This window comes from Tamandua tetradactyla, chromosome 2 (assembly GCF_023851605.1).
Source record: "Tamandua tetradactyla isolate mTamTet1 chromosome 2, mTamTet1.pri, whole genome shotgun sequence".
Taxonomy (NCBI): Eukaryota; Metazoa; Chordata; class Mammalia; order Pilosa; family Myrmecophagidae; genus Tamandua; species Tamandua tetradactyla.
The window spans coordinates 92,089,969-92,112,270 of record NC_135328.1 but is presented as its reverse complement, the minus strand read 5'-3'; the positions used below and the strand labels follow the sequence as shown (position 1 = coordinate 92,112,270).

General features: G+C 36.3%; 1 protein-coding gene across 5 annotated transcripts in view; it reads right to left on the bottom strand.

Annotated features, from left to right (window-relative positions):
* Positions 1-22,302, bottom strand: part of ERMP1 (endoplasmic reticulum metallopeptidase 1) — a 124,553-nt gene that overhangs the window by 59,285 nt on the left and 42,966 nt on the right. For all 5 annotated transcript variants that reach the window (XM_077148254.1, XM_077148253.1, XM_077148257.1 and 2 more), the window contains exons 5-10: positions 6,126-6,272; positions 4,977-5,069; positions 3,202-3,414; positions 2,149-2,369; positions 1,372-1,546; positions 775-965 (exon numbers count right to left, since the gene is read on the bottom strand). In XM_077148254.1, the coding sequence (XP_077004369.1) occupies positions 775-965; positions 1,372-1,546; positions 2,149-2,369; positions 3,202-3,414; positions 4,977-5,069; positions 6,126-6,272 (1,040 nt within the window). The remainder of the gene's footprint in view (positions 1-774; positions 966-1,371; positions 1,547-2,148; positions 2,370-3,201; positions 3,415-4,976; positions 5,070-6,125; positions 6,273-22,302) is intronic.

Sequence of the window (22,302 nt, the reverse complement as noted above, 5' to 3'; positions counted from 1 at the left end):
CTATAACGATCGAGGGTCTGGTTTCAACTGCATCTTTGTCTTTTCTTCCTTCTGAAGAGTCACATGAGAAGAGAAACAAGGACAGCAAAGGTACGTTTCTCCCTACATAGACAAGACACTAATACAGCAAAATAAGGACTGACAAGTTTGTGATACTCTTTCATTACTTGGTAAATGAAGACACGTTTGAGTACCCTAACTGTGTTGAACTCCAAAAGACAGATTCAACAAGAGAACTTTCAGGTGCTAGCAGCAAGGCAGCTGCATGATAATGGAAAAAGCCACATCAGAATTACTCTTCATAAGATTAACAGCACTAATAAAACTACCATGCATTTAATAACATTTGCCTCTAATTAGTAAATTCAAAACATACTACTAGATATCATTCAATAAGTTCACCCCAAGGCAATCTACCAGTTCTCCTTTGATATACAGTCTACAAATTCACATTTAGAAAGTTTGAAAGGCTATTTAAAGAATTATTAGCAATGAGTTTGGGATGATGGAAAGGCAAAACAGAACAAAACAGCAGTAACAACCACAACAAAAAACCCATTCTACATTATCTTACCATACAGAACCAACAAGATACATAGCCATTCACTACTTCTTTTGCTGAAAAGGTTTCTCATTTATAAAAAAATTTTATGAATGCTTATGTGTACTATATGGATAATATATGTACACTTAAACTTTATGCGTAATTATGAAACATAATTTCATGGAATGAGGAAGGAAGAAAAACAAAATATACATATATTTTTTCCTTACAAAATAGGAAGAGAGAATCATTGTACAACCAGCCAGGATGGAAGCCAGCACAATATCAGGTGGGATTTCCGAACCACTCCTCCCAAGGATAGGGGTAAACATCTCAAATACTGCCCAGATGAGGTACAACGCATAAAGATAAGGAATAAACATCCCCAGAAGGTAAAAAACAATAAATTTTCCTCTGGCACCTAGGGAAAAAGAGAAGGAAAATGCACGTATATGAAATTCTACAGTCAGATAAAGATTTTTACTGTTTACCTCGGCATCTCACAGAAATTAGGTTAGATATGATACTTGTTCTTCTGGAACATGTTATCTAGTGAGATAGGACAATTTAACTCAGAGAAGATACAACACAAATGTGAATTAAACAAAATACATATGTAATATATTAGCAGGTGTTCAAAAAAAAGGGGAATGGGATACAATATATAATAAAATAAATCTTTTAAAAATTTAAAAAATTGTTCTGAAATGAACAATTTAGAAAGCCTATCGAATAAGATACAAATAATCAACAACACTCCCTGGAAACCTTAATCTTAAGTATTTTAAGGTAATTTCCCATTTGTATCAAAAAGCAAAATACGCTACCATGCCGCTTAAAGTCCTTGTGCACAAAAAGCTGTGTGAGCAATGGAAATGCTACCCAGACAGCACTAATAAATGCTGAGCAAAGTCCTCGATAAGTGAGAGTTATAAGGAAACCACAATGTACAAACAGCGAGATGTCAAAAAATACTTCTCCCAGATACTGGTCACTGGCATTCTGAAAGAAAGAAAAATAAACAAGTAGTTTCATTCGACCGTCATTCAGGAAGATCTTTTATTGTAAGCTAATTTCCATCGCTCAGGAGTCTACCCTTTAAACTTTAAAGTAAACATTGACAAAGTTACCTCCTATCATGAAATAATAAATTCAAATTGCTGCACAAGAAAGGAGAATTTTACAAGATGGAGTAAAAACAATACTTGCAGTTAATTTGTGCTTTTCCTCTACAGGGCTAAAAACCACCTTTGGAAATGTTCCAAAATAGGTACCATCCTTGCGAATGGCAGTTTGTCCTGGTAGGACAAACTGAAAAAAAAAAAACTGGTATACACTGGTTGCCTTGAAAATAATGGAACTATGAAAGATCTTCTCCTCTAATTCACCTAGAAAATCAGAAATCATGGCTATTTCACTTTAACAAAGTCAAATGAACAAAATTAACAAAGTTCTCTGAAACCATGTTCTCTGTAACTATGCAAAATAATTTTTGATAGCTTAAAAATGAAATGCTGTAACTCCCACTTGAGTTTGTCTTCAATCCTTGAAGGCAACACAAAGAAAGCAACACAAAAAAGTCAATAAATATGTCTAACACTTACCATATAATAAAATCTTTTTGCCAGGGTGTGTACAAATATTATTTTGGCTACAGATGCAGCTCCATACAAACAAACGGAGACATAGAAGTGGTTATACCATGAAAGAGACTGTCCAATAAGAGAAATGAACACTGCTATAATGAGAACAGTAACAAGGCTAGTAAACCAGCTTATAAGAGTGATGCCGAGTCCACAGAAGAAGTCCTTCATGTAGTTAGTAGCTAATAAAAAGAAAAGAAGTTGAGATTACCATCTTCATGAAATCAGTTACACAACCAGTTGGTAGAATTAATGAAACAAACATTAGAACAAAAAAATTCACCACTTTAACTGAAAAGAATTGAAATTTCCCAGGGCTGAAATTTGTCAAACACTAGAAGAGGTCACAAGGAAAGCATCAGAGAATAATTTTCAGTAACGTTTACTGAGTATCTATGGGTACTAAGGACTCAAAGAAAAAAATCTTCCAGGAACAGTTCAGATACATTCCTGACTAGGGTGACCGACAGTCTTAATCTTCATCACTTTGGGGAGGTTCTCTGCATCAAAATATCAGCAAGTATGGAAGGTAAAGTTCCATTAAAATCATGCCAAAAGAAACTAACAAGGGAAAAGAAGGGGCATGGGAAAAATAACTGGAGATTGGTGCTAAATATTTAATCTTGTAACAACAGATAACTATCTCAAGTACTAATTTAACCAAAAGTAATTCATCTATACATCACAAAACAGGGTGTCTTTAGGCTCTAGTGTGAACAAGACTTCTTAATGGGACGTTTCATTAAAAATCAATCTAAACAACCATTTTTCAATAGTTCCAATGTGATTCTTCTGTAGAGGGCAGAACTGCATAAAAATTGCCTGTGTCAAACCAAAACTAAAAATATAATGAGCATATTAAGTTGACACTTATTTGGAAATGTCTTACAACTACCAATCAGATATTTTCTTAGATTGTTAACTTCTTGGAAAGATATAAGCAGAGTGATGAAAAACAATCAGACTAATCCTCCACCTACGTTAGTATTTGCAGTTTTAGAGGAAAATACTTACTCTTATGCTTGGGCCGCAACAATTTTTTGCCCAGGTACAAAACAACAACCATTACCACCACGTAATTAATTATTGAGCCAACGCGAGAGGGGTAGGCAATGACAAATAGGCCAAGCACATCAAAGAAGACCATATTTCCATGTTGATACTTTGAGGAAGAAGCCAGCATATCAGATGTAGCTAGATATTTAAGAACTGCTAAAATGTTGTCACCTATTAGTAAAGAAAAAGCAGAAAAGATTGAATAAGTTATGTGAATATAATTACATGTTCAACTACTTAAAGGAGAACTAAATTATCCACTGTTTGAGTAAAGAAACAGCTCAAAAGAATGTGAACAGAAATATTATTGTTTCAACCATCCTACTTCTCTCTAAAATTTTTCTTTCCAAATATCTCAAATAAGGTCCATGTTCACTCCATTTCCTCTGTATTTATAAGCTCAGCCAACTATAATCCGGCCTTTGTCTTCTCCCCTCTACCAGAACTATTCTCTAAGATCAATTGTACCTTCCCTGTTAACAATCCCAATGGGTTTCTTATTCCCCATGTATTTAATACATGTAATAACACTATTTGAGACACCAGAAACTCAGTGATAATGTAACAAATACCCCTCTTGAATTTCAAGGAGAGGTATTCACAGTGTTCTGGGAACATACCATGGGGAACTAACGGAGTTTGGGGAGTCAGGGAAGTATCCCTGACGTAGTGATATTTACAGCTAAAGGAAGAACTGGAACTAGCCACACAGGGAAGAGTCTGTCCAGACTTAGAATTGTAAAGGTCCTGAGGAGAGAAAGAGATACAGAAAAGTCCTGAATGAAAGAGAGACAGACACAGGCATGGCCCTATCAGGCAGAACCTGGCACATCAAAGGTCTATAAAAAAAATTTTCGTTACAGCAATAATGAAGAAACAAGTATGAACTTGAACAGGGGCAGGAAGAAACCTTGAAAGACCTGTATTTCTTCTCTTCCTTTGACTTGAGACACTACAACTGTCTTACCACTGGATTTCTTTCATTGCCTTCTCTGCCTTAAAATGTGTTTCCTTCAATGCTCAGTTCTTACCCCTATACCACTTGTTCACTCCTCTGAAAAACATTTCCATCCCACATACTTTTGTTTTCTTTATGCCTTAAACTCCCAAACCCATATATCCAGTCCTACCAAGTTCTAATTCCATATCTATAATTGCCCATTAAATATTTTCATCTTTTTCATTCACAGACTCCCTACATCTATATTTCTGCAGAGCTCAGTCTCCTTTCTCTCTCCACTACCACTCTGGATGAGGGTCATCTTTCCATTTCTCAATTATAACAATGGCATCACCATTCCCCAGCCAACTAAGCTTTATACTTTGCAATCATCTTTACTGCCATCCATTGTAAAGTTTTGCAGGCACATTCTGAACTACACATTATGAACACATTTTGCCTACCCTCTGGCAAACTGCATAACCAAGTGCACTGGTGCTATCTCCAATTTACAGTTTTTCCTTAGCTACACTCTCATCATATGGCAATCCTACTGTAACACTCAGTTAACCCCCTTTTCCATTCTTCACAGTGGTATTCCTGTATTCTTAACTGCTAAAGTAAACAGCAAGTCTAAAATTCAAGCTTTCATCTCTCCAACTTCAAAGCCCCTACAGCTCATTTACATTTCACACTGCCTTCCCAAAGCACAACCCATAGAATATTTATGTTTATAGATCATTCCTAATATTTCATCTTATTAAATATCAAGAGTCTAAATTAGAATACCAACCTGCTCTTTGAATGGAATCTGTTAGAATTCTGTCTGCTGTGTCATACTTGGTGTGGTAAATGTATCCATTTTCAATAAAAGCTAAGTCTATTCCTAGGACATACAGGGGGAAAAAAGTTACTTTGCTTTAAGGATAAACCCTACTTTAGGCAGATTTGTTTAATGTACTACATTTCTAAAAGGCAAAATATCAAAAGTAGTGGCATGATTTTTTGCTGCATTAATGAATGAATGAATTCTCTTCTAAATTTCTACAAAATCTGTAGTTATGACATAATCCAACAGATAACAACTGAGGGAACCATACCACTCCACAGGGAGGCATTACATATCACACAGCATGGTGTGGGAGTACTGACTTTGAGAGGTCATCAATTCTTTGTCTTTTACATCTTTGCCAGAACAGATCCAAAAATTTTTTTAAATCATCACAATCGACTTTTTGTGAAAAATAACATATATACAAAAAAACAATAAATTTCAAAGCACATAGCAACAATTAGTTGTAGAATGGATTTGAGAGCTTGGTATGTGTTAAAATTCTGCAATTTTAGGTTTCTCTTTCTAGCTGCTCTAAGATACGGGAAGTTAAAAGAAATATCAATATAATGATTCGGCAATCATACCCATCTGCCAAACACCACCTTCTCCGTATAACTCCACCATTACCCCTGAATCTTCTCCCACTTTCCAGGGGTATTTGGGCTATGACCATTCCAACTCTTTCATGTTAGAAGTGGCTTTTTGACAAATGGAATAGAGGTTTGGAACCAGTGGACACAGAGTTAAATTTTAACATCAAATAAGCTATACAAGTTGCCAAGGAAAGTGGCAAAACAAGGCAAAGTTCTAAGAACCCTGAAGGATCTATTACCATCTTTTAGAAGTGGAGTGCTAAGTAATTCTTCCCTGTTCATCTGTCACACTGTGGGCAAAAAGACATGTTCTTGAGGCAACAAGCATTTAAGTTAGCACAGAGTTTAAAAGAAAGCAAAAACATGAGGAACACTGTTTTAGTGAGTCAAAACACACAGCTCTCACACAGAGCATTTGCACTTATAAAATGCTGTTTACAAACTTCCAAAAAGTAAAACTTGCTTTTTATAAATCAGTGTCATACAATTACCCATAAAACCACTGACAAAATACCTGGAATGTTCCCAAAATCTCTGTAGATACGGAAGTCAGTATCCGAAGGAATGATTCCACTCTGAAAAACCTCCTGAGCTACGACAGAAGCAAAAGGGTGTTTGGCTGCTGAGACATACGCTTGGACCAACCAAGGATTTTCAGGACCTGATACAAAACATGATGACACAATACAAAGTTAATCTGGTAGCTCTTTAACATACACTAATTTTTTTAAATATATCTAAAATAGTAAGAGTAGTTACTTGAGATGGGTCCAGAACTTGTCATTTTAATCCTTTTTCTGTATTTCCCAACATTATTCTCATAAACATGACTTCAGAAAAAAAAGAAAAACTTTTATCAAATCAAAATTATTTTTAATAATTAAAGCATTATGAAAAGCTTAGGTGTGAAAATGAAAAATATTTAATAAATTTATCATCCTAACATAACTTTTATCATTTTTATATCTTCAATTTTCTTACAAAAATGTAATTGCACACAGCTGTGCTCATAGGGTAACTAAAATACTCTGCACATGGTTCTTTCACTTCCATTATATTAAATGCATTTTCCCACGTTGCTAGATATTGCAATGATCATTTTAATAACTGCAATCCAGTTCACTGAATACACCATAACCTTCCTATCGTTTCTAATTTTTTATCATTACTGATAGTTCTCGGTTAACATCTTCATATATATAAAGCTTGTTTCAAATTTGAGTGTTTTTTCTTTAGATAGTGCAATGGACTGTATTATTGTGTCCAATTATTCAGTGACTTAAAGAGGATTATACATCCTTATCTCTTCCACATGACTTGCAATGCCTCCCCATGGGAGTAGCACACTTTCGTGATCACCATATTGACTTCAGATTGGACCACAGAAATAGCTCTGGCCAACAGAATGTAAGCAGAAGTGACATGAGGCTCAAGCAAACGGATGTTTAAGAGGCATTATAAGGTTTATCTCCTTCTTTAACACTGGCTATGAGATCAACAAATTTTTGGTGGAGGCTTCTCCTTCAGTCGAATCCCAAAATAAAAAAGGCGCAAGGAACATAAGAAACAAGGAATATAACTACAGTTACTCAACAACCAAAAGGTAATGTCAGCAAAAAATAAATCTCTGCTATTATAAGCCACTGAGATTTTTGGAATTGTTTATTACAACAAAATAGCAGCAGAGGTGACTGATGTAGACATAACCCATAATCGCATATCTGGGAATCTAAGAATATGAAATGTTTTTATACTTTATAAACAGATTATCAAACTACTTTCTTACAGAAAAAAAATAACAAAAGAGAAGTATAATTAACATGTTCAAAAACACAGCTGAGGGCAGTGCAACAGTGGCTCAGTGGCAGATTTCTTGCCTGCCATGTTTCCCGGTGCCTGCCCATGTACAAAAAAAAAAAAAAAAATTAAATTAAATTGAATTAAAGAAAAACACAGCTGAGAAATAAAAATAAAAAACCACAGCTGATAGAAATTTCACAGGCTAGAGACATATTTTTTTTAAGTCAAATGAAAATTTTAGGATTGAAAAACACAATAGGTATTAATAATTTTAATAGATGGATTTAATATAGGCTAAATATAGCAGAAGAAAGGATTGTAGTTGAATAGAAATTGAGTGACGGAAAGGAAAAAAAGATGTGAAATATAGAAATGTGCATAAGAGACATGTGAGATATACTGACAAGATCTAACGTACGGGTAACTAGAATCCCAGAAGAAGAGGAGACAGACCGCAGCAGAAGCAATATATAAAGAGGTAATGGCTAAGAATATTCCAAAACTTGCAGAAAACATTAAACCATAGATTCAAAAAGTTCTACAAACCTAACTGTTCTAGTTTGCTAGCTGCTGGAATGCAATATACCAGAAATGGAATGGCTTTTAAAAGGGGTGATTTAATGAGCTGCTAGTTTACAGTTCTAAGGCCGAGAAAATGTTCCAATTAAACAAGTCTATAGAAATGTCCAATTACAGGCATCCAGGGAAAGACACCTTGATTTAAGAAGGCCGATGAAGTTCAGGGCCTCTCTCTCAAGTGAGAAGGCACATGGCGAACACAGTCAGGGCTTCTCTTTCAGTTGGAAGGTCACATGGTGAACATGGCGTCATCTGCCAGCTTTCTCTACTGGCTTTGGTTTCATGAAGCTCCCTGGGAGGCATTTTCCTTTTTCATCTCCAAAAGTTGCTGGCTTGTGGACTCTCTGCTTCATGGTGCTGCAGCATTCTCCGCTCGCTCCGAATCTTTTTCATTCTCCAAAATGTTTCCTCTTTTATAGAACTCCAGAAACTTATCAAGACCCACCCAAATGGGTGGAGACATATCGTCACCTAATCCAGCTTACCACTCTTGATTAAATCACATCTCCAGGGAGATGATCTGATTGCAGTTTCAAACATACAGTATTGAATACAGATTATTCTGCCTTTACGAAATGGGATTTGGATTAAAACATGGCTTTTCTAGGGTCCATACATCCTTTCAAACCAGCACACTAACCAAGATAAATATAAAGAATGCCCATTTAGCACCAAGATCTTAGTTTCTGAATAGCAGACTCCATTAAAAGAACCATGTCTCCTACTAGAAATGGGTGATTCCAGGTCTAAGGCTGTGAAAGCATAAGACAAATCAAAGTATCTCGTGCAAGAAAAGAAAGTAAGTAAGAAAGGATTCAAAGGGGCATATCAAGAATATGTTAAAAGGACACGACAGACAGACTTCCAGAAAGATGGCAGAGTATAGGGTAGGCTGGATTCACACCTGCTCATTGGGGGATGGGGAAGAAATGACTGGGAATGCAATCTGAGGTCATGAGTGGTCAAAGAGGGTCTTCAATATTTCATTGGGAGGAGAGAAGAGGGGAGATCAGGATGGGGAGAGCAGGGTGGGTGACCTCCAACAAGAGTAGACAAACCCTCCCCTCCAGCTTGTGCCAGCTGCTAACTGGGGAAACCTCCCTGCCCAGCTCCACAGCCAGAAGCTCCTGTGGGGCACCCAGAAGCATGCCTAGCGATCCACCAAGAAAATCCATGCCAGGATCAGTTGCCCCACCAGATGGTACAAACAGCCATCCCCCCTCAAGCATGGAAAACAGCGTATCCACTGGACACTGGGACCAGCTGCTCCGCCAGCTACAATGGGCTCATCTGTTACACGTGCTGGGACAGACTGCCCACTGCTAGACACACCGCATGTCCCATTTCCCTGCAAGCAGCTGCAGTCTGGGAGGGCTGGGCCTGAGGGGAGGAGGTGCTGCAAGGGCACCACCTGCTGGGAAGAAGCAGAAAGTGTAGTCTGGCAAACTCCCTATCTGCCTAGTTGTTTTGTTTTTTTGTTGTAGTTTAGGAAGTTCTTCTATATATTTTACTAATAGTGGGTTTTTTTTTCATATTTCTATGTATTTTCTTTTATTTATTTAATATTTTTAATTTTCTCTCTCTTCTCTTGGTACCAGTCTGAGTTCATTCCCAATATATCTTAGGGTGTCTTCTTCTGACACGGGTCTGCTATTGTAACGTGTGGTCTGGGTACTTTTTTCTGGGGTGCCTGGACCAGGAGATGAACCCGGGTCTCCTGCATGACAGGCAGGAGTTCTAACACTGAACTACTGGTGCACAGCTGCCTAGCTTTAATGGACCTAAAACTGAATTGTACCCCAATGTAAGATCCAGGCCAGGGTTTAGAGAGGAATGACTGACAAAGCATATGAAAATGGGAACCTTCACCACAAGTAAATACAAAACTTTAGACAAGTGAAGGAAGCCAACTTACAAAATAACCTTATTAAGATAATCAAATGACTCAAACACTACAGAAAATCATACAGCACATGAAGATCCAGGCAGAAATGTACCAGCCAAATAAACCGATCAAAACACCAGAGGGGATACAGAATACAGAACAATTTCTCAAGGATATTTACAAAGAAATAAGGAATATCCAGAAGACTCTAAAAAAGCATAAAGGAGAATCAGAAATATTAAACAGAAAAACAGCAAATCTCACAGAGATAAAAGATACAGACTAAATTAGAAATATACTAGAGACACATGATAGCAGAGTCAAAGAAGCAGCAAGAAGAATAAGTGAGCCAGTAGACAGAGTAATTGAATGAGAGCACACAAAAGAACAAATGGCAAGAAATTAAAAATGGAACTGGATCTTAGGGAAATGATGAACATCTAAAGGGAGGCAAAAAAAAAAAAAAGAAAGAAAGAAAAGGGAGACCTCCTTGGTGTCCCAGAAGAAAAAAATGTCTGAGAGAGTCAGTTGAAGATATAATCAGGGAAAACTTATGAACTCTTATGAAAGACATAAATACGGAAATCAAAGATGCCCAAAAGGGCAGGCAATGGTGGCACAGTAGCAGAGTTCTTGCCTGCTGTGCCGGAGACCCAGGTTCGATTTCCAGTGCCTGCCCGTGCAAAAAAAAAAAAGATACCCAACAAACCCCAAACAGAATAAATCCAATCAAACCTACCCCAAGACATATACTAATCAGGTCAAATACTGAAGAGAAGCAGAAAGTCCTGAAAGCAGCACAAGAAAACCAATCTACTACATACAAAGAAAGACACATAACACTGAGCTTGGACTACTGATCAGGCACCACGGAGGTAAGAAGGCAGTGGTATGATATATTTAAGGTCCTGAATTAGAAAGGCTTCCAGCCAAGAATTCTTTATACATCAAAGTTATCCTTCAAAATCGAGGGATAGATTAAAACGGTCAAATACTGAGAGAAGTAGTCAACAAGAGACTTGCCGAGAATTTCTTAGACTGTAATTACAACAGCTTCAATCCATCGTCAGAGATGGGGAGAGAAGATGCTGAGGGTATAAATGGAGGAGAGGTGTCTGTAAATCCGAATGATGCAGATGAAGGATTTTCATCAGGGGCTTTCCTCAGCAGTCAGCCAGTTGGGACCAAACCATCAACCTCCCCTCAGAGGGGAAGCTTAAGGAAAGTAGCAACTGAGTATTCAGCCAAGGATAAAGAAACCGCCTCTGTCATCAAATCCACTGAGAGTCCTCAAGATCCATTAGCTTACAAGCAGTATATATAGCAACCAACTGACCTTAGTGCGGATTCAATTGAACTGACACCAATGAAAAAACACCTGAGCCTGCCTGCTGACCAGGTGGTGCCAAAAACCAATAGTATAAATTTAATCCGGACAGCCAGTGCTTCCTTAAGCAAATCTTTGACTATGTAAATGGAAGCCAAGCAACTATCAGCATTGCGGTTGGCACTGAAGGAGTTAATAATTTTAGCAGCTAACAAGGCTAATCGATATTCAACCATCAGTCTGCAGGAAAACCGGCTAGGTCAAGATGGAGAAGGTAAAGAGCTCCTCAGCCCAGGAACCCCCTTAACCAAGCAGTCTCGATCCCCAAGTTTCAATTTGCAGCTAATATCCCAAGTGCAGTTTTGATATCCTCTCTCCTCTGTTTTCCTTTTAAACTGAACACTTCATTGTGCAAGAAGACACTTCATCCCACATTGTGAAATAATGATCATTGTAATCAGATTTTATTTAGTTTAGATATCTTCATACTGTATTTTATATGGAAACAGCAATAAGGTTTTCTTCCCCTCTTGCTCTCTCTTCTCTTACCTACACCTTGTAAATGTGTTTGTGAAGCAGTATAAAATGTATGCCTCTTCCATACCTTCCTTTCCCCTTGTATGATGTGCAATCCATCATAGGCTGATCGGTCCCATTTCAACACTGTGAGACTGAGGTTACATCAGAGGAAACGGTGTATATGATCCCTATGAGATGATTCTCTGGCTTTGCTTAAAAACAAAATGGGTTTGTTTTCTTAATCAATAGAACTATGAAGACTACTGTATCACATTTTCTTCTCTTAACCAGGAGTGCCTCAGAGATTCTGCCATGACTTTGGACTTCTGAGTCTGTGCAATCATGTTCTTGAGAAACATGGGGAGAGGTAGCAGACTGCTGCACTTTTTCATTAAATGAGGATAGCCCTTTTTCCACACCTCATTTTTTCCATCTCCTTTATCTTGAGGACATAAATGTTCAATTACCAAGGCATTCAAATCAAGTTGTGGCCCCTCTGTTAGACAGAGGGAGAAGGGGCTCTAAGTTGATTGTGTGGCTGATAATGCACTTTCAATGGCTCTATATCATAATTAACATGTTTTCCCTCCTCCCCACAAGGACATAGCGTCATTTATGTCCTTAAAGCTTGAACTAGTAATAAATCAGAGAATCCAAGGGGTATGTTCTATTTTCCAGGAATGATTGACACTTTGGTGCTGGGGTTTTGTAGGGGAAGGGGTAGTTTTCTTTAGCTTGTTAGGGGTTGTGTCTATGAAGGGAGGTTTTGATTTTATATTGTTTTCCTTTGTAAGCTGATGATGACTGAAAGTAGAACAAGTACATCTTCAGGTAAAGGGAGGGATTTCTCATTCCACTTTCTGTGATATGAGACTAATGGAGAAACCCTTTCAGCTGCTTTCTAGATGTACCTGAGTTCAGTCAGATATTTTAGATCTGAAGTCCTGATAGATTATATATTCTAAGAAAATACATCAGGGACAGATAATTGAATGAAAACACTGACACTTCAATGTGACACATTTTTATAGAACATTTCTACCAGGGGCTACAGACTTTATTTCTCCTAAAAAGACCACACTGCCTTTGTGTTTATTTTTATGCAATTTGTATACTTTATAATCATAATCTGCAAAAGTTTCTCATTTTTATAAAACTTTGAAAATCATGCCAGTAAGGAGCTAGATGTTGAATGTATGTAAGTAGCATTTTGGTAACTGTGCTAAGAAACTATGAAAAAAAAAAGCATTATTGGTAAAAAAAAAAAAAAATACTTCTGATTTGGTTGGATAAGATTTAATTATATACTCTTTTGGGTCTTAGGCGCTAAGACTTGAAGGAGAAGGGAACTATGTTGGGTATTTGAAAATCAGTGTATTGTGACTTGAAAATGTTGTAAGTTAACCTCTGCATAAAAATACATCAAACCTGTTAATGCTTTGTATATGCAGATATTTTTACTTTGTTATTGTGAAAGAAAAATGTACTGAATAATTTATAGAAAGCAAGTATTCTAATTAGCAAAGTTAAAATTTTTTTCTCTAGCAATTAAAATTACAATAGATTTTTTTACCAGAGAAGTTGTAGGTTTACTGAAAAATCATGCATAAAATATAGAGTTCGTATATGCCTACAACAGATTTTGATGAGTAAAATAATCAAGAAAAAAAAAGACTGAGAGAAGTAGTCAACAAGAGATGCGCTCTACAAAAAACACAAAAGGAAATCCGGTCAGCTGAAAAAAAAAAAAGGACAAGAGACAGAAGTCTGGAGGAAGGCACAGAACTAAGAGTACCAATATGGGTAAGTTAAAGGATAAAAAGAGAAAGAGGGAAACAAATATATAGATTTGACACATAAAAGCTAAAAGTTAAAATGGCATATCCAAGAACTGCTTTTACAGTAATTACTTGGAACATTAATGGGCTAAACTCACCAATTAAAAGATACAGATTAGCAGAATGGATTAAAATATATAATCCACCTATATGCTGTTTACGGGGGACGCATCTTAGACCCAAAGACACAATTAGATTGAAAGTGAAAGGATGGAAAACGATGTTAAATGAAAGCTGTAACCAAGAGAAAACAGGAATTGCTATACTAATATCAGATAAAATAGATTTTAAATGTAAATATGTCATAAGAGACAAAGAAGGGCACTCCGAATCAATAAAAGAAACACTTCACCAGGAGGAAATAACAATCATAAATGTTCACGCTCCCAATCAAGGCACTCCAAGGTACATGAGGTAAATATTGGCAAAACAGAAGGGAGCTACAGAAGTTTCAATAATAATATGGGAGACTTCAATAAACAACTCTCCACTAAAGATAGAACACCCAGGCAAAGGATCAACAAGAAAATAGAGGAACTTAAACAATGTGAAAAATGAATTAGAAGTAATAGACATATATATTGATTGTTATACCTCAAAACATGAGGATATACATTCTTCTCAAGTGCACACGGAACATTCTCCAGGATAGATCATATATACTGGGACAAAAAATAAGTCTTTATTAATTTAATAAGATAGAAATTATCAAAAGCACTTTCTCGTACCACAGTGGAATGAAGCTGGAACTAATAATCACCAAAGAACCAGAGCACTGACAAACATATGGAGATCAAACGACACACTTAAATAATCAGTGGGTCAAAGAAGAAACTGCTAGAGAAATCAGTAACTATCTGGAGACAAATGATAATGAGAATACTACATATCAGAATTTATGGGATATGACAAAGGCAGTGTTGAAAATCAAAAATGAGCAAAACTTGAGGATTTAGCTGCTCACCTGAGGAAATTAGAGAAAGAATAGCAAATGAACCCCAAAGTAAATAGAAGAAGAAAAATAACAAAAGTTAAAGTAGAAATAAATGAACTGGAGAAAAATGAAACAATAGAAAGAATCAACAAAACCAAAAGTTGGTTCTCAAAGAATAAATTCCGTGGGCCCCTAGCTAGACTGATGAAAAAGAGAGAGAACACAAAAACACAAAATCAGAAATGAAGCAGAGAACACTGCCTTGGATCCTAGAGAAATTTCAAAAATCATGAGAGAATATTATGAACAATTATACGCTGACTAGACAAGTTAGATGAAATGCCAAAACTCCTAGACACAAATGCACTACCAATACTGACCTGAGAAGAAGTAGAAGATCTCAAGAAACCAATTACAAGTAAAGAGATTCAGTCATCAAAAATCTTCCCACAAAGAAAAGTCCAGGACCAGACAGCTTCACAGAGGAATTTTATCAAACACCAATCCTGCTCAAACTCTTCCAAAAAAATGAAGAAAAAGGAATGCTACCTAAATAATTTCATGAAGCTAACATCACTCTAATACCAAAACTGGATAGAGAAGTACAAAAACGGAAAATCGACAGACCAATTTCCCTAATGAAAATAGATGCAAAAATTCTCAACAAAATACTAGCAACTCGAATCCAATGACACATGAAAAGAATTACACATCATGACCAAGTAGGCTTTATATCAGAAATGCAAGGGAGTTCAACATAAGAAAATCAATGAATGCAATATAGCACATTAAATCAGAAGGGAAAAATCACATGATCATCTCAATTGATGCTGAAAAAGCAATAGACAAAATTTAGCATCCTTTCCAGATTCAAACATTTCAAAAGGTAAGAATTAAAGCAAACTTCCTCCATATCATAAAGGGCATATATGAAAACCTATACCCAGCATCATATATAACAGTGAAAGACCAAAAGCAAGAAATAAAAGGCAACCAAATAGGAAAGGAAGAAGTAAAACTTTCATTATGCGCAGATGACACAATCCTATTCTTGGGAAACTCTGAGAAATCTAGAACAAAGCTACTTGAGCTAATAAACAAATTCAGGAAAGGGCAGGATATAAGATTAGTATACAAAATCAGTAATGTTTCTATACAAAAGTAATGACTCATCTGAGGAGACAAAGAAAAAATTCCATGCAAAATAGCGACCAAAAGAATTAGGTATCTAGAAATAGGCCTAACAACAAATGTCAAGGATCTGTACATAGAAAACTACAGAACATTGATAAAATAAATTTAAAATGACCTAAATAGACAAAAAGGCATTCCATGCTCATAGACAGGAAGGAAGACGTCAATTCTGAAACAGAAGATGGCAACACAGTCAGGTGCAGAATTTAGTTTGTCCTCCAGAACAGCTAGTAAACAGTCAGGAACAGTAAAGAGCAACTGCTGGGGAAACATCAGTGACCAGACATGCAGCATACACCAGTTTGGATGAGGTGGAACAGCTGAGATTCCACGCACAACTGTAATTCCAACAAGCCATGGAGACCAGTGCCTCTCCCCAACAGGCACGACAGGCTAGTTTCCCAAGGAAAAACTAGTAGCAAGGGCTTAGATCAAGCTCCAATTATAAAATTAATCAACATATTCTGACCACTGAAAACAGGCCCCCAGCAAAGATAAATGTGTAATAAGCACTTAAGGAATTAAGCGTCATGTCACCTGCCAACCCTCCAGCCACCCCCCGCCCCACACAGAGAAGGGGCAGGGCTGCTGGGGAAAAAAAACGATTTTTGAGTTTGACAGCACAAAATAATGAAAAAGGGCTGGACACCAAAAAAGGGGGTATGAAGAGTCTGGAGATACACACAACCAACATACCAACTCAAGCTCCTGACAGACAAACCTAAGAAGCAGGAGTCAGCTCTAAAAAGGCTTTTTTTATTTTTTATTTTTATTTTTTGCCATTTCTTAAACAGCTCATTAGACAGAACTGGAACCACTCTCAGGCTTCGGCACCACCACACAGATGGGCAGAACTAAAGCTTCTCTGACAGACAAAGTAACTAGTAGGTGAAACAGGTTAATTCCCTAAAGGGTGTTATGTCCCCAAGAAAAGGGGAGCGGGGGGCCCAACTCAAGTGGAATCAGTTCTTCAAGGAATTCTTGCCCCAGGACTTGAAAACAGAAGCAATCAAAGCTACCCTATTATCTCACCTCTGTCTCAACTATGCCTCAGGCAGGAACAGTCTGCTGAAATTAAAGGTACTTTAAGATGGTGGGAAGCTGCGAGCAAACAATCACCACATGCTGGGCAGGATAGGAAAAGCAAAGCATTTAGAAGCTTCATAGGAAAGTCTAGCAACCTGTTGGGTCTTACCCTTAGGGAAAATTGATGTTGGCTACTCTTTCCTCCTGAGACGTGGGCTTATCTGGTTTCAGAAAATCTGACTGGGGTCTATAATATATGAAGAGACCACCTCAAAAACACAAAAAGGCTCTATATAGGTAGGGAAAGAAACAGAAAAACAAAAAGTGAAAAATTCTGATCAGTTGAACAAAACCTATGCTATAGGTCTAGGATAAGGTGAACTGAATGTCAAAAAACTGATAGAGAACAAAGCCATCAAGCAAGAAAATCATAAGCAAAAACAGTGAAAAAACCTTCAGAATAAACTAATTAAGGAAATCAAATGTCTAGATGCCAGCAAAAATAAATAAATAAATATGTCATATTAGGAAAATCACAGATATTGTCCAGTCAAAGGAACAAACCAGCACTTCAGAGAGATACAGGAGTTGAAACAACTAATTCAGGATGCTCAAACAAACATGCAAAAATCTCATAGAAAATCAAATTAACTGATTTAAGGAGGATTTAAAGACGACATTGGGCAAACAAAAAGAAGAACTCAAAAGTCTGAAAAAACAAATCACAGAACTTATAGGAATGAAAGGCACAACAGAACAGATTAAAAAAACAATGGAAAGGTACAATCAATTTGAAGAGCCAGAAGAAAGGATTAGTGAAATAAAGAACAGGACATCAGAAATCTAACGCACAAAAAAAAATACAGGGAAAAGAATGGAAAAATATGAGCAGGGTCTCAGGGAAATGAATGACAACATGAATCACATGAAGATACATGTTGTAGGTGCCCCAGAAGGAAAAGAGAAGTGAACAGGAAGAGAAAGACTAACTGAGGAAATAATCACTGATTAATTTCCCATCTCTTATAAAAGACATGAAATTACAGATCCACAAACTGCAGCATTCCTCAAACAGAATAGACCCAAATAGACATACTTCAAGACATTTACTAATCAGACTGTCAAACGTCAAAGACAAAGAGAGAATTTCAAAAGCAGCAAAAAAAAAAAAAGCAATCCACTGCATAAACAAGGGAAGCTCAATAGGAATACGTGTGGATTTCTCAACAGAAACCATGGAGGCAAGAAGGTAGTGGTATGAAACATTTAAGATTCTAAAAGAGAAAAACTGCCAACCAAGAATTGTATATATCCAGCAAAACTAATCTTCAATACTGAGGGGGAGATGAAAATATTTTCAGACAAACAATCACTAAGAGAATTTCTGACTAAGAGACAAGTTCTGCAAGAAATACTAAAGGGAACAGTACCAGCAGATAGGAAAAGGCAGGAGAGAGGGACTGGAGAAGAGTGTAGAGATGAAGACTAACCATAAAGGCAAAAAAAAAAAAAAAAAAAAAGAGGGGGAAAAAATTACATTATGATATATAAAAATCCAAAAGACAAAATGGTAGAAGAAAGTACTGCCTTTACCATAATAATATTAAATGCTAACAGTTTAAGCTCCCCAATCAAAAGACTCAGACTGGCAGAATGGATTAAGAAAACAGGGCCTATCTATATGCTATCTACAGGAGACTCACTTTCGACCCAAGGACAAAAATAGGTTGAAAGTGAAAGGTGGGAAAAGATATTTCATGCTAAGAGAAATCAGAAAAGGGCAGGAATAGCTATACTAATATCCGACAAATCAGACTTGAAACATAAAACAAAGAAACAAAGAAGGAAACAACGTATTAATACAAGGAACTACTGAACAAGAAGACATAATCATAAATATTTATGCACCAAGCCAAAGTGCCCCAAAATACATGTGCAAACACTGATGGGAGAAATAGACACCTCAACCATAATAGCTGGAGACTTCAATTCCCTACTCTCATCAATGGATAGAGCATCTAGACAGAGGATCAATAAGGAAACAGAGATTTTCAATAATACGATAAATGAACTAAACTTAACAGCCATTTACAGAACATTACACCCCCCAATAGCAGGATAAACATTTTTCTTAAGTGTTCATGATCATTCTCAAGGATAGAACATATGCTGGATAACAAAGCAAGTCTCAACAAATTTTAAAAGATTAAAATTACACAAAACATTTTCTCAGATCATAATGGAAGGAAGATGGAAATAAATAACAGCCAGAGGGCCAGAATATTCACAAATATATAGAGGCTAAATAACACACTCTTAACAACCAGCAGATCAAAGATGAAATTACAAAAGAAATCAGTAAATATGCCAAGGGAAAGGAAAATGAAAACACAACATATCAAAATTTATGGGAAGCAGTGAAGGCAGTGCTGAGGGAAATCTATTGCCTTAAATGCCTATATTTAAAAAGAAAGAGCAAAAATGGAGGAATTAACTGTTCTCTTAGAAGAACTAGCAAAAGAACAGCAAAATAACCCCAATACAAACAAAAAGAAAAAAATGAACATTAGAGCAGACATAAACAGAAATAGAGAATATGAAAACAATCAAGAAAATCAACAAAAGCAGTAGTTGGTTCTTTGAGAAAAATCAATAAAATCGATGGACCCTTAACTAGACTGACAAAAAAACAAAAAAGAGAGGATGCAAAACAATAAAATCAGAAGTGGAAGAAGAGACATAACTACTGACCCCACAGAAATAAAGGAGGTAATGAGAAGATACTATGAGGAACCATGTGCTAAAAACTAGACAACATAGATGAAATGGACTTCCTACAAAGGAGAAGAAAGAGACAACCTCAACAAACTAATCACATGCAAAAAGACTGAATCAGTCATCAAGAAGCTCCCCAAAAAAGAAAAGTCCAGCATCAGAAGGCTTCACATGTGAATTCTACCAAGCATTCAAGAATTACTACCAATCCTGCTCTTCAAAAGAAATAAAAAGGAGGGAAAGCTATTTAACTCATTCTACAAAGCCAATATCATGCTAATACCAAAGCAAGAGAGAGATACTACAAGAAAAGAAAATTGCAGACCAATCTCTTTAATGAATATACATACAAAAATTCTCAACAAAATATTTGCAAATCTAATCCAGCAGCACATTAAAATAATTATACACCATGACCAAGTGGGGTTTATTCCAGGTATGCAAGGATGGTTCAACAAAAGAAAATGAATTAATGTAATATATGATATTAATAAGTCAAAGAAGAAAAAAACACATGACCACTCAATTGTTGCAGAAAAGGAATTTGACAAAATTCAACATTTTTCTTGATGAAAACATTTCAAAGGATAGGAACAGAAGGGTACTTACTCAACAGGATAAAGGGAATATATGAAAAAAACCTAACGACTGAAAGCTTTCCCTCCATGATTAGGAACAAGACAAGGATGCCCACTGTCACCTTCATTATTCAACATTGTGCTGGAAGTTCTACCCAGAGCAATTAGGCAAGAAAAAGAAATAAAAGGCATTCAAATTGGGAGGGAAGAAGTAAAACTCTCACTGTTTGCAGATGATCTGATATTATATGTGGAAAATCTCGAAAAATCTATAGCAAAGCTACTAAAGTTAATAAATGAGTACAGCAAAGTGGCAAGGTACAAGATCAATACCCCAAAATAGTATTACTATACACTAGTAAAGAGCAATCTAAGAAGGAAATCAAGAAAAAATTCCATTTACAATATCAACCAAAAGATGAAATATTTAGGAATAATTTAACTAAGGATGCAAAAGACCTATACATAGAAAACTACAAGAAACTGCTAAAAATGTTCCAAGAAATGATCATGATCTTGAATATGCAACTATGTGATGATATTGTGAATTACTGATTACATATGTAGAACAGAATGACCAAAAATTACAAATGTCTGTGTTTGTTTGGTGTTTCTTGGTATTTTAAAATAAATAAGTAAATAAATAAAAAGAAACTGCTAAAAATAATCATGGAAGAACCAAATAAATGGAATGGCATACCATGGTCACTGATTGGAAGACTAAATACAGCTAAGATTTCAATTCTATCCAAATTGACTTATAGATTCAATGCAATGCCAATTAAAATTCCAACAACTTACCCTGCAGAAATAGAAAAAACAATAACCACATTTATTTGAAGGAAGGAATGCCCTGAATAGCTAAATGTATCTTGAGAAAGAAAACTGTGGGAGGTCTCCAGTACCTGACTTTAAAGCATACTAGAAAGCTACAGTGGTCAAAACACCATGGTACTGGTATAAAGACAGACATACTGATCAATGGAATCTATTTGAGTGTTCAGAGATAGACCCTGGCATCTACGGACAATTGATCTTTGATAAGGCAGTCAAGCCAACCCACCTGGGACAAAGCAGCCTCTTCAATAAACGGTATTTGGAGAAACGGATATCCATATGCAAAAGAATGAAAGAGGATCCATATCTCATACCCTGTACAAAAAATTAACTCAGAATGGCTCAAAGGCCTAAACATTAGAGCTAAGACCATAAAACTTATAGAAGAAAATGCAGGGAAATATCTTATAAATCCTGTAATAGGAGGTAATTTCACAATTTGCCTCCTATTACACCCAAAGCATGAACAATGACAAAAGATAACAAATGGGATCTTCTCAAAATTAAACACTTCTGTGCATCAAAGAATTTCACCAGGAAATAAAAAGGCAGCCTACACAATGGGAGACAGTATTAGGAAACCACATATCACATATATTTTGTATCCATAATATATAAAGAGATTGTTCAACAACAAAAAGACAACAACCCAATTACAAAATGGGCAAAAGACATGAACAGACACACTTCTCAGAAAAGGAAATACAAATGGCTAAAAGGCACATGAAAAGATGCTCAATGATGTCCAAGGGTAGTTCAGTGGTAGCATTCTCACCTGCCCTGAGGGAGATCTAGGTTTGATTCCCAGTCAATGTACTTCCCAAAAGTCAAACAAGCAAACAAATTCAACAATGGTGCTGCAATAATGGGATACTCACATGGAAAAATAATGAAATGTGATCCCTCCATTCAGCATACAAAAAAAAAAATGCTCAACTTCACAGGCTATTAAGGAAATGCAAATCAAAACCACAACGAGATACAATTTGACACCCACTACAACGGCCATTATTAAAAAAAAAAAAAAAAGAAAGAAAGAAACTGACAGGAGCTGGAGAGGAAATGGGAAACAGATACACTTACTCACTATGGGTGGGAATGTAAAATGGTACAAATGCTCTGGAAGGCAGTTTGGTAGTTCATCAGGAAGCAAAGTTCAGAACTGCCATATGATCCAGCAATTCTATTACTAGGTATATATATTCAGGGGAACTGAAGGGAAGGACACAAACAGACATCTGCACACCAATGTTTATAGCAGCATTACATATATATATTCAGGAGACAGAAATGTGGTAGAGACTGGGCATTTGGTGCTGAAGTAATACAGAATGTACAATAGGACTGATTAGAAAAATTCAGAAACTAATAGCACAATATTACCTAATTGCAGTACAAT